The 14,211-nt window shown below is 34.9% G+C and overlaps 1 protein-coding gene across 7 annotated transcripts in view; it reads left to right on the plus strand.

Annotated features, from left to right (window-relative positions):
• Positions 1-14,211, plus strand: part of FER (FER tyrosine kinase) — a 434,937-nt gene that overhangs the window by 330,526 nt on the left and 90,200 nt on the right. For all 7 annotated transcript variants that reach the window (XM_061189502.1, XM_061189501.1, XM_061189497.1 and 4 more), the window contains one exon: positions 3,703-3,826. In XM_061189502.1, the coding sequence (XP_061045485.1) occupies positions 3,703-3,826 (124 nt within the window). The remainder of the gene's footprint in view (positions 1-3,702; positions 3,827-14,211) is intronic.

Raw genomic sequence — 14,211 nt, forward strand, 5'->3', positions numbered from 1 at the left:
TGCATTTTCTCACTTCTCTGATTAAGCTTATTCTTTAGCTAAAGTTTTTCCACAGACAAAAGGCAGGCTGAGGACATGGGGTGAGGGGGGCTGGGCAAGGACCATAGGGCCTGCTCCGTTTCAGTCAGACCTAGATCAGCACGACTTCAATATCCATGTTCCTTTCACCATGTAATGCTGTCTCATGAGTAAACTAAAAGTTGGCTATAAAAACATGCTAAGAATTGTCTTAGAAATTCATCACTGGTGAAGAATTCTAGAAAATAATCCATCCTGTCTTGGTTTAATGTGTCATACAGAAATAAGCTTTGGGAAGACAGCTACAAAGGGGGAGTTATTATCTTGTTTTACCCAGTTATGAACACCACCATCTTATTGCAGTGGTCAGGTGGGGTACTCTAGCTACACACATACACACATACATATACAAACATGTATACACATGTGCTGCATATATGATTCTTGTATGTATCACACATTCTAAGAGAGGTTCTTTAAACTTCCACAATGAAAATGACAAAAGAATGAGTTCAAAGAAACAGACACTATCTTCTACAGTAACCTCACAGTGAATACTAAAGATCGTATCATCTGATGTCAGTCTCCAGTTCTTCTTCACTAAATGATAATAATCAAGTACAGTCCCCACGGAAATGTTTCTGGCCCAGTCTGAATTATTTTCTTGGTATCCTAGCTTTAGTCTCATAGTCTGTCCTTTAGAGAGTTTACTTTTTGCTTCAGGGTCCTTGATGCCTACACTTGCCCAAGGCTTAGGCTTTCCGTACTGAATCCTAGTTATTTAATTTTTTTCCTGAAGACCTTGCTTCTCGACAGTGTTCTGCAGTTAGCTGACTAGGGCTGTGGAATGGTGCAGCTCTGCTACTTTACTTAAGATCACTGTGTCTGTGGCATGAATAACTATAAATTGGAAATAAATTAAAATTTACTTTAATGATTTAGTGATTTTAAGCAAGAAATTTCTCGAAGGTAGAAATAGTCTTGGATTAACTAAGAGACAATCAGATACCCTTTGTCTGTATCTTTGGCTGTGTCACAGTATTCTGAAATAGCTGTATCTAACTCTACCTTCCTAGTACTTTATCTTTATTGACTTGGCATCACTTTTCAGCCAATTTTTAATTCTATTTAAGTGTTGTCTTCTCTTTGTTTATTAATCTGGTGTGCGTTTGTTGGTTTACAGTCTTATCTATTAAGGATTGCTTCTTTGCAAATTATTTTTTTAAATGATGCAGTTTGTAAGGCAGTGGTGTTACAGAAGCATCTATCAAGATGAGCTCAGAGTCTTAAGTGTACTAAGTTTTATTGTTGGAATCTAAAGAATTTTATGGCATCTGTCAGGTGCCATTGATAAGAGATGTAATGTCATCCTTTTCTAAACATTATTTTAACATTTAACAAGTACTTGAAAAGCATAGTTCTAACCATTGGAGAAAAGCTAAGGAAGAAATGTTTAAAATTAATAAAAAATTTCTTGGGTAGCTTGTCTTCATGCTTATTGAGGTATTATTACATGCTAGACAGCCTGTGGTGGGCACTGAAATTAGCATACTGAACAACAGAAGCGCAATTCTCTTCACAGGGTTTACAGGCTGGGCCGGGGATTGGGGTATGAAGAGGATTATGTGAAAGACTAATTTAAAAAGAGCAAGAGGCAGAAGGAAAAGTGCTGAATGTGAGCTAGTTTTGGAAAGAAATAATATTAGGATTCCGCAGAACACTGGGGTTATGTCATATGCTGCTTTAATCAAATTGAAGAAAAGATTTTTTCATTTGAAAGTTATTCCATAGCTTAGAAAAAATGCTATGTGGTTTCAAGACCAGAAGGGTGCACTTTTTCTAAACTAGGCCAATGTATATCTAACAAAATAATTAATATATGTGAATATTGGTCCAGGAAGTAACTTGAACTAAATATTGATTTCAAGTCCATTTTAATAGACATTTTTTATACCTATTAAAGTTGAGAAATTAGTGGTAATTTTGCTGTTTACTGTTGCATTTAGGTGTTTTTGTTTCCAAAAATTAAGTCAAGCTTGATAGAAGCTATTTCAGTAATGTTCATAGTAATAAATTTGATATTCTCTTTAAAAGAACAGAAAAAAAAGTAAATTATCTGACACCATTAAGATTATTTTTAAAGCATATAGCTTAGTGATTTTGCAAATAGTCCACCTAAATTTGTGTAATACTGATTTGTGAATAGGAGAAGAGATTAGAAAAAGAGAACTTTCTAAGGAGAGTTAGGTGTTTATTTTCTAGGTATTCTCATTAAAGAAAAAGCCATTAAGTCTTCATCTCTAGAGTTGTTCTACTTAAGGAAGCCTAAGTCCCTGGTGAAGAGGATCAAAAGCATCAGGAAATGACAATTAAAATGTTAATCCCTCTTGCAAAATTCTGGCTTAATATCGGAGGGCCTAATAGAAAGAGAAAGTAGGGATGACTGTTTTTAGAGAACGTTCATTCTAATATACTTTAACTTGGTTTTCTTTTGTTTTGTTTAATAATGCAATACATTACACTATACATTAACAAGGAAATTGTTTAATGCCATGCTGTTAGTGAATGCACAGTGTAAGGCTACCCTATTTAACATGGTTGTCACTGGCCATATGTGGCTCCTGGGCTCTTGAATTTTTGAAATGTATCTAGTGCTTCTAAAAAACTGACTTTTGAATTTCATTTAATTTTAATTGATTTAAATTTTAAAATTTAATTTAATTTCCAATAACATGATTCAGTTATTAGAAAAGGTTAAGTATGTTTGGAACAACCTAGGTATGTGAATCTACTTTTTTAACTGTAAATTTGATGAAATCTAAATACAGATCAAATACTTCAGATGGAAATGTGCATCTAAATTGGGATGTCCCATACATGTAAAATACACAACATATTTTAAAGACTTAGGATAATAAAATGTAAAATATGTCCACAATAATTTTGTAATGATACATGTTGATTTAATAATATTTTATATATATTGGGCTAAAGAAAAAACATACTATTTCAGTCACTTTCACATTTTTATTGTTGTTACTTTTTAAAATGTGGCTACCGGTATATTTAAAATTACTATGTGGCTTGCATTACATTTTTTTGGACCATGCTGTTTTATGGAGTTTCTCTAAGTCATCACTGGAATTCATTTGATGCACAAAAATGCAATCTGACTCAGCAACTAAATCTTATCAAAATCATAGCCTTCTTTTTTTTTTCCTGTCTGACTCTACTATTAGTGATGGTGTTGTTAATAATCTCAATTTTTTAAGCAGTCACTGAATCTGATAACTAATTCGATATCATTTACTTTTTTAACTCATAATAATTGTAATCTTTTATTTGGTATTAGAGAAAATAAAATTTCTTAAAAAATTTTATCCAGGCAAATTGGTGAGAAATTGTGACAGAGGAAGAAGTATGACTTTGAATATTATTATGTGTTGGGTAATATACAGTGTGAAGCACTTAAAGTACTTAAACTGCATCTAAGAAAATTCATGGTGTCTGCTTTCTAATAAGATGTGTTCTTTTCATATTTTCTTTTATCCTCACCTTAAATGAAATGAGCAAAAGGTATGGTTAAATGTGTAATGCTTTTTGTTCTGTCAGGTATCTCTAATAGGTGATAAATATGACTTTCATCATGATCTTGTCTCATTGTTCATCTTTCAATTCTTCTAGGAGGTGATTTCCTCTCCTTTCTGAGAAAGAAGAAGGATGAAATAAAACTGAAACAATTAGTGAAATTTTCATTAGATGCTGCTTCTGGTATGGCCTATCTTGAGAGTAAAAACTGTATACACAGGTAAGGAGAATATTTTTTAAACATTTTCCAGTTTTATTAATAGGGTATTAGAAAACTGATATACTTGCTATCATAAAGCAGTGAATTTCTTTCACAAAACATGTATTTTCTTGTTGGTTTTCATATTTTGTGTGAAAGCATTCTTTGACAGTTGCTTACTTAGTTTACAGAAACACTTGTTTTCTGTCTTCCTGAGGTAAGTATACCTCATTAGACAATGACTTACTAATTAAAATTTGTTTTATTATAATCATGAATAGCATAGTGATAAGATATACCACAAGTTAGTCGTATAAGCAGCTACAAACTTATAGCCAAATAAGATTTTTTCATGTGTTACTTATTCTCCTTTTTCAAAGAAATTACTTATAAAGTTACAGAAAATCCTACTAGTAAAACAATTCATGACAGTGAGTTTGGCCAAGGGTAAAAGATTTGAGCACACTAGTTATTTCAAAGGAGATTTTAGCAAACTTTCTCTAATTATATCAAGACCAGCAACTTGGTTTTAATGCTTTATAGATTGTGGTTTTAGCTGCTTGTAGCTGAAAGTAATCTTCTTTTGCTAAGTGTGAATACAAATTAAGATCTCTTGCAGAATTCATGTCAGATCCTAAATATGGCTAAGTGTATATAAGCAAAATGAAGTGGGGGATTTGATGTAGTTTTTATTTGCTTGAAACAGCACATGTACTGTTTAACGTGGGGAGGGTTCATTGTCAGATTGAACCATTGTGAACTTTAAGCTGGTTGGTTATAGGGGTATATTTTTCTCTCATGTGTTTCATTATGCAGCCTTTGACTTCATCTTCTTGTGAGGTTGTACAACATAGAATTGCAGCAGAACAAAGTTATATGCACCTGAAATATACATTTATTTGATCTCAATGAATATTTTTTACTTAATTCCCCCCCACCCAAATTTTGCTTAGTGTTCAGTTTTATTCTGAAACTAAAATTATGGCTTATGTTTCGAATATGGTTCAACAGTCACATGTGTTTTAAAATACATTTCAATAGGGATACTATTTTTCTGGAAATTAAAACAACTAAAACTAAGCTACTATCATATTCCTGTTTTACTTTCTATGAATATAGACTATATTTACTTTCAGTGAATGTAGATCAAATCACATTGTAATAGATATTTGTGAAGACTAAAAAAATTGATTTTGGACAAGAATTGCATTATCACTAATTTCATTACTTCATGTTAAAAGTAACAATTAAGGATTTTGCCCTTTATTTAGAGAAAACCTATAATTTTGATTGCTCAGGTGTTAAAGCTACTTTGGGTATCACATTCTCTACTGCAGTTTTTATCGTGTCTCAGATTTTTTTTTTAAACTCTTAGACTATTTATGGCTTTAAGCCATAATAAATACACATTCTTGAAACTGTTTTAATGTCAGTTACCAGTAACAGTCTTTAATTTCTGGTGTGTTGTGGTTGAGGGAACTGTTGTTTCAATTTCTTGCTGCCTTAGTGATTGCTTTTCTTGCAAATGGACGATTGTATTTTTTTAAGTGCCTCTATCATGAGCATTGAAACCATTCTAAATTGCCGTTGGCAGTTAGCTTTTAAAAATTTATCCCACTTACAGAATCATAACATTATCTGCTGTAATTTTATTTTCCCATTTTGGTTTTTAAGAATTTTCATGCATTTCCAAATGTTTGAAAGTCAACCCGCGCTTGACCACATATCCTAGAAGGTTGTACATAGTCCTGTACTATTTGCCTGGGGGTAGGGTTCCTGATTGAACATCTTGAACAGTGTTGCTGAGAGCAGGTTTGACAAATAGGTTTCAGTGCCGACTTTCAGTGATTGGTAGTGGCTGTCTGTGTTGTGCATTGAGAAGGATTCCAGGATCAGTGACAAAGAGTCCAGTGATCGATTAGTCACATCTGTCAGGGTGCTGATAAGCATTAACACAAAAAATCCAAATTTGTCATCTGTCACATAGAATATTTTCTTTTTGTCTTTATTTTCATAAATACATTTTTGATATGATTTTGCTTACTAGCTATATTATAACAACAATATAATATTTTTCTATAATCACTTCCACTGATACCTTCTAAACTATATGCTATTCTTATTTCTCTTGTTAATCATGATTACTGGATGAATTTCATGATATCTCTAGCCAGTGATCTTTTTGTTCCTCTTCAATCTTAACGTAAATGTTCTTTTGGATGAATTCAATTTTTTTCTCTTCCTTTTTGGTACCTCACCAATACATGACTCTATATTGAGAAAGTAAATCATTCTTTGTGTTGAATTTTTTATGGAAGTGACTTGTGCTACAGAACTGTGTTCCTCTGTGTCATTCTGTGGAACTATTTCTGTGGTAGCAGTAGTAATTGCAGTGGAGTTTTAATTGATTTATATTTAATAGATATACTCAAGGCATGTTATACGTTTTTTTCTCCTAAGAAATATCATATATATATTTATGTAGTGTAAATATAACAACTATATAAATACTATATATGTATATAGTATACACTACAGTGAAAAGTATTTTTCCTCATTGGAAAAATTTCTAGTAAGGTATTTCAAAATTTAATTAAAGTTTCTAAAACGTGATTAAAAGTTTCCTTTCATTTTTCAAGTAATGAAGAAAGGCCCCAAGCCCCATTCTTGACATCCCAAAATATATGTATGTCTATGAATTCTAAAGTCTTTGTCCTACAAATCAAAGCAAAAAAATTTAAATATGCTTTAAATTTTATATGAACTTATACATTTTATCCTGTTCACTGATTAGAGGTCACTGGAATTCAGAACTTGAAAATATTTCTAATTGAATCTCTCCAGAATATTATCTTAACTTTTGGGGGACGCATTCTCTTTCTTTAGCTTTGTTGTATTGTTTTGATTACTATGAGAAGAGCAGAGCAATGTTTCATTAAAGATAAACAAGTATGACAGCTATAAAATGGAAACAAATAATTGCATAAAGAAATGGCATGCTTTTTTGGAAAGTGTTCTTGTTGTAATTTCCATTTCACTTCCAGGAGTGTTCTCTTGATACACTAAGTTTCTAATTGAAACTATTTCTGCTTATAATTTGAGAGTGTTGGATATTTTGTGTTTCAGTTTATTTGTAATCAACCCTGTTTTCTTTATAATTATTCTATAAGCCAATGTGAAATTTTCTTTCCTACTTGTACTTCATACAAATATTTGAAGTACACTGATAAACTTTGCAGGGGTGTGTTTACTTACAGTGGCATGTTATTAGATCGCTAGGTGTCACTCTGGAAAAAGTATTAAACCTGATGATTCTTGATGTTAAGTGGATTGAGGTTTGACATTATATTAGATTTAAATGGTAACGGTGTTTATGGTTTTATTGCTGATGAGTTCTACTGCAAGATTTATTTTTATTTGGGTTTATTTTTAAAAATTGGTTTTGTGCCATGTATTTTATTTGTCCATGGAAAGTAAAGGGAGGATAAACTCTTGATTGCCATGTATTTGAGTTAAAGACCATAATCTATTGGGAGTCTTGGAAGCATTTCTTCATTTCATGATATTGTATGTCATTGTCAATGCCAGAAAAAGTATCTTGGGAGAGGTACTATAGAATATGATTTCTTTTTCTATTTTAACTCTTGTACTGATTCCTCTTCATTTTTGATTACTCTACCACAATGATGTTTCTTTGTTATGGAGTAAGATTAATAACTCTACAAATGAAAATATATAAGACTGCAAATATTTTATTGTTTGCTAAATGTTTTGCTTATCCATTGAGAACAATGATATTTCTGGTACTTCAGAAACGTGAACATTAGCTTATTCTTTGCCAGGATGATAGCAATATGAGAATCATGATCCCTGCCTTCAGATGGATGTAACAGAAAATAATAATAATGCAAAGAGCTTATCAGTTTAGTGACAATGTGTACAAGATACCATGGGAGTAATATCAAGAGGGTCTAATATGACCTGTCAGTATGGGAGCTATGGTGGGGAGTAATCAGGGAAAGTTTTGCAGATGATACTGTTTGAGTGAGACTTGAGTATATCATTGAATAGAAGGGGAAAGAATTTTCTAGCTGAAGCAAAGTTGAAAGCAAAGTTACGTTTTTCATGAGAAAGCATGACAATCATGGAACTACAAAGAGTATAATACTATCAAAATGGGAAGACCAAGGAACATTGGGCTGAGCCAGATAAACAGGGTCTTTCTTTCCAAGGGCCGTGTATACCCTTTAATTTGGCTAAACTTGGGAATATCTAGCCATACATTCAGATAATTGTAAGACAGTTAAAAGTCTGTGGTTTTTAACTGGAAAAGGAAAGTAATTTGAACAAAATTTACAGAATCTTGAAAAATGTATAATCTTGTGAAAAGGTGTAGGTATGGGACCAATTTTATTTTTAAGTTTCATTGGAAAAACAACTTAAGAAAGCTAAGATTGCCCAGAAAGGAACAATACTACATTTCACTTAGATATGTTCCAGAAGAAGATTGTTTCATCCAGTGATTTCTGATAAGGCTTAGGCATGTGTACTTTTTAAGATAAATGTAAGATGTAGCTTCTGTCTTATTTTTGTTGTTTGTGATTTCATATTTTATGAAGCTAAAGATTTGGTATGATATTGATCATTTGCATTTTTCCCTTGAAAATGGAAACTCTCTTGAGAGTTTTCTTTATTTTTTAAATGCAACTGACTAGCATCTGAGTTCTTCCTAAACTTTGAATGTAGTGGAAAAGTATTCTTGTGCTTAATGTATCTGCATATTTTCTTCAGTGTTTTTGAACGCTTCATCTTTTCTGTGTCTTATGATCCGCCATATATTTAATAAAAGGGATCTTAAGATCAGTTTACAGATTAAGTAATTGAGGCCGAGAAAGATTAAACGAAGGTCACCTAGAGAATTAGTGGCAGGGACACTGTTAGTTCTTGGATGTGCTGACTTCATTATGACACATTCCCATTCCAGTGTTTTGTTCTGTCTCATCAAGTATTCATGAGCCTAACAGCTGACATTTATTGATTACTTACTGAGTACCAGGCATTATGCTAATTAAGTGCTTTTGATTCAATATATGAGAACTTAAGCTTCAGGAGGGCAATAATTTTTACCTATATTGTTTACTTTTGGATTCCAAAAGCCTAAAACAGTGCCTGGCACTTAAAGGTGAATGAGTGAATCCACAAGGCAACAGTAGGTACTATTGTTGGGTCTGTTGTAACATGAGGAGACTTATGGTTAGGGAGGTTGAGTATCTTGCCCAAGATCATATTAAAAGAAAGTGGCAGATCCAGGATGTGGATCCTGGCACTCTGGTTTGAGAGCCCCACTCTGAATCACTACACTGGACTCAGCTGCTTTCCATAAGACATGCATCTTCTGACCAATTAGAAGATTCAGGGCAGAAGGCCAGGTGGTGTTTGGTGTGATGGCTCAGCTTATAATCAACATCTGGACTCTTTATGGTCATGAGTAAAAACAGAAGAGGATGCTGAAGCCTGTGAAATGTAATTTTAGAAAGACATACCAAGGTGTTTTCTGTTGTTTTTTAATGAACAGTTGCTGAAATGCAGCAGTATTTTGTTATTGCTTCTCCATTTAATTAGAGCTTGAAAATTTTTTTCATTTTTTTGTACACTATTGTTTAGATACCCCCTTCTGCTTTATCTGTTAATTAAAAACACAGGATTAGCATAGAAATGTGATAATCTCAGTTAGTTGACTAAGCATTTATGACTGGTTTTCTTGTTCTAACATTTGATTATAATTTTGAATATATTAAGCTGTACTTTTATTTTTAGCTTCTAAACCAATTTTGCTACAGTACAAAGAGGACTGTAATTTTAAATGTCTCAAAAATATATGGTCCTCCTCTAGTTTAACCTTTTTTTTTTTTCTAGAGCAGTTTGGTATGCACAGGAACACCTTCCTAAAAATTATTTATCCTGCTACTTTATTCAGTGTCAGAATTTCCTATCGCTAGTTTCATTCATTTTAATTAAAGGATTTTTTCCTAAAGTCACATGTATGTTTCCAGGAATGAAAAAGGAAGCCTTCTCTTATCCTGGAATCAATTAACATGTTGGCTTGAGTTAATGTACCAGAGTATCTAACTGCCTTTTTAGAAAACAAAAATGATGGATTTGGGGTAAAGGGTCAGAGAACGGATGAGTTTTGATTTATGGTTACTGGTAGGAAAGATGCAGCATATGTAGGATACTGTTCAGGAATTCAGCTCAGTCCAGAAAACGGAATGAAAGTCCTTGAGAGTGAAAAGAGAGGGGAAGAAGGGAATAGGAGTACATGAGCACTGTTTCATGGCTTAGCGAGGGCTAGCCTTGTCTTATGTTACATAGAAATGATAGAGGAAAATTGGCCTATACCTCATTCTCTATTATTTCTGACTTTTATTCACTTAATTACGTTAAGTACATTTCTGGTTCAGAATGTCAAAAGTGATCTTTTACATTAAACAAACACAAATGGTTGGTTTACCATTTTCTCTTGGGGCCTATTTGATTACAAATAACAGAAATTGCTTAAGCTAATTTAAGCAATAGGAAATTTATTAGAAGGAAATAGAGTTACCTCACAGAACTCAAAAGACAGGAAGTTCAGCCAGCTCTGGGAGTCATTATAATTAGGAACTGGGAAGCAGTCAGGAACCAAAGCAGCATCTCTTTCTGTTTACCCTTTGTGTTCACTTGGTCTTTCATTATTTCTTCTTGCTATGTTGCTACTTCATTTCCCTCTTGCTCTGAAGACTACATTCCTCTGCCCTGATGTGCAAAGGTCCCTCAAGTGACATTCGAGTCACAACCTTCCAAGCCCCTCATCTGCAGATAATTAATTACTCTCTGAGGTCTCATTTCAAATTCTTGGCAGAAAGAATTGATTGGCCCCGTTTATATTAGGTGTCTACCCCTGTTTTAATCAATAACATGGCTAGACAAGGGAAAAGTAAGCAGGATGACTGTTACATAGATTTACAGGAGCCGGTTACTGTGTGTGAGGGGATAATTCTCAGAGGATGGGACACATACTGAGCAGGCTCCCTAAAAGATGGCTACCACGCATTCATTGAATGATTCCTATTGGGCAAGCACATTCATTATCTTATTTAGTCTTCATATTTCTATGACCATTTATCTCTATTTCACACTAGAAAAAAATTGAGCCGTCAAAATAAGTAACTTGTCCAATGTCATACAGCTGGTGAGTGGAAGACCCAAGTCTAGATCAAGTGAACGACAAAGCCTGTGAAACTAAGCAAAACACTTAAACTATGTGTTAGATATACTTTTCAGTTTCTTCCCTTTTGTGAATATAAGCAGCCATGTGGACATCTCTTGTATGAAGCAAATCTTAAAACCATTAAATAAATACTGATTTAGAGAAAGCCTCGTTGTAGAGATAAGAGAGTGCTTTACAAGTCTTAACTCCATATTTTCCTGGGATGATTCATCCCCACCCAGTTCCTTGGTGAAGGGCTGGTGGGTTTACTCTTTCCTGCAGGTGGTCGTGCAGTCTCCTTGAATCCTAGCTCACACCACATCCATACGACAGAGAGGAGATTAAGGCCAGAACCGTGGAGTTGGGTTCATGATTACCCCAGGGATTTGGGTAACCATTGGTTGAATTCAGGTTCTAAAGTAAAACCTGATTTATGCTAGAGTAGCTAGCTTTTCCTAATAAGTCTCGGTCAAATAGAAATTCTGGCTTCTGAAGAATCCGTTAGAACACGGATGACATAGAAACAAGCTTAACCTTCTCGCTTGCTTTTTTTGTTTTTTATGTTTGTTTCCTACTCTCTGGCCACCGAGGCAGGATCAGAGCAATCAACATGGAACTAGAGAACTCAAGCCTGAGCCATTTACTGGGCATTGACTCACCTCACTAATATTGAGAATCACTAGGGGTTTTGTCCAATTATTATCCTTAAATATGTTTTTTATTTGATGAAATTCAAAAGCACAATGAGAAGGCCTTTTCATTCCCAGGTTTCCCTTTTCAAGTGTCTCTGTGCCAGTCAGACTGTCTGCCTCTGCATTGCCAGCTCTAACAGCCTGGAAGCCTAGCATTTGCAGAGCCATTTAACAGCTTCAGCATAGTGGTTAAGCCCACAGATTTGACACTGGAATGCTCTGTGTTTGAATCCTGGCCCTATAGCACATCAGCTGTGTGACTTTGGACCCCTTCCCCGCCCCTACCTTAGCATTCACTGTAACCTTTACCCTGCTTCATTTTTCATCAGTCCTTATCATGACCTGACATTTATTTTATTTATATCTACATATGCAACTGTGTGTGTATAAATATATGTATATGTATAACAGTGGTACATGTAGACATAGAAACCATAAAAAAGTACTGGTTTACTTTTTATTGTCTGCCTCCACTAGATGTAAGCTCCATGAGGATACTGGCTTTATCTTGTTCATTCCTTGATACAGAGAACAGTTGCCAGTATCTAGTTTTGGTGCTCAGTAAAAGTTTGTTGAATGGATGAATGAATGAAGTTACCTACTATACTTTTGTCTCTTCCAATATAAATTGAAGATAATAATACTCTTTCTGACACACTGATTTGGGTTAGACACTGCAAGGCTACTTGAGTAGGAAAGGGGTATCTCCAAGCTCTCCAATAAGAAATATCCCTACAGCATTTCAAGAGGCTCACAATTTAGCAGGAAGAGACCACTCATGTCCATACCACTGTAAGATTAGATTCAGTTGTCTGCTTAGCCAAGGATGCAGAAACTTTTCAGAAGAAGATGGCCACGTAAAGCAAAAGCAAATGCAGGATATCTCAGTTCACTTGACCATGGTCCCCAGAGTTTCTAATGATGACACTGTCTACATAGGATAGGGCCTTGATGAATCTGAGACACTCATTTTCTTACTAATGGCTGTAATGTGGAGCTTATGACACTATTCACGGAGTACTTATACATCTGTGCGATTTTGTTTAATGTGATATTTTAAACATTGGGCTCTATTGGTTCTTGTTGGTGCCAACAAGTCCACATCCTCACCCTGAAGAAAAAACAAAATTAAAGCCTAGGAATCTCCAGGTGGTTCATCTCTATCTCCAGCCCATTTCTCCACAATTTGCTACCTTACTCTCATTACCCTTTTAGCTATGTGTTTCCAACCCTGAGTATGTTTGGGCCAGACACTCTTCTAGATACTATGGCTACAGCAGTATAGAGGAGGATAATAATTTTCCCTCTGCCCTTCTAGGTTCTTGGCTGAGACTCCTGTAATGAAAGACAGATTAACAGGAGAAAAACAGAATTTTAATAACAAGTATACCTCCTGTATACATGGGAGATACCCAGGAAAACTGAGTTAACTCCCTGAAATGGCCCAAACCACCACCTTAAATACCACCTCCAGTTAAAGACAAAAGAAAGATGTTGGGGAAGAGGGGAGGCCAGTTATAGGAAGTTACCAGGAAAAGCACAGTAAACAAGGGTAAGATTGTTATGCAGATTTAAGTCTGTGTTTTCTCCATTGATGAGTTTTTAGAGATTTAGTCATCCCTCTCTTCCTGGTACAGAGAGGGAGACACCCTTACAAATGGAAATTTCCCTTAAAAAGGGTAACTACTCAGTTTTCAGAACTTCTCCTGTGTCTGCTCAAATAATCAGCTCAAAATAATCCTTAAGCCTAAAAGTCGTATTTTGGGGTGGCAAATTCTGCTCCCCTTCAGTGGCGAATAAACGAAACTCTGCCCTTACGGAGCTTACGAAAGAGAGGGGAAGCAGATAATAAATGCACGTAAAAAAGAATAAGCAAGTAAATATAAAATATTCCACGTGGTGAGAAATGTTACAGAGTCACAAAATAGGATTAAAGGGAATGGGAAGGTAGGGGCAGGCACTGTTTTATATAGGGTGTAAGAGAAGACACAGAAGAGAGAAAGGAATGAGCCCTGTGAATATCAGTGAGAAAAACTTTAGCAACTTTGTAGCAAGTACAAAAAGCCCTGAGATAGGCACCTGCCAGGTATGTCCAAAGAAGCCCAACAAGGGAGACAGAAAATGAGGTTAGACGGTTATACGGTGGCCCGATCAGGAAGATCTTATAAGTCATTGAAAGGGCTTTGCTTTTAGTCTTCATGAGATTGGGGCCATTGAGGACTGACTTGATCTGTCCCAGGTTTTTTAAGGATTAGTTGGAATTCTTTTTTAAAAATAGACTCTAAGGGGGCAATTGCAGAAACGAGAAGACCAGTTAGAGAGCTATTGCAGTAATCGAAGTGAGAGACCATGGGAGCTGGACCAGGAGGGTAGTGGTGGAGAGCATGAGAAGTGGCCGGTTCTGGGTGAATGTTGAAGGAAGAGCCATCAGGATTTGCTGCGATATTAGACACTATATGTAAGTG

This window comes from Eubalaena glacialis, chromosome 4, assembly GCF_028564815.1.
Source record: "Eubalaena glacialis isolate mEubGla1 chromosome 4, mEubGla1.1.hap2.+ XY, whole genome shotgun sequence".
In the NCBI taxonomy this organism is placed as follows: Eukaryota; Metazoa; Chordata; class Mammalia; order Artiodactyla; family Balaenidae; genus Eubalaena; species Eubalaena glacialis.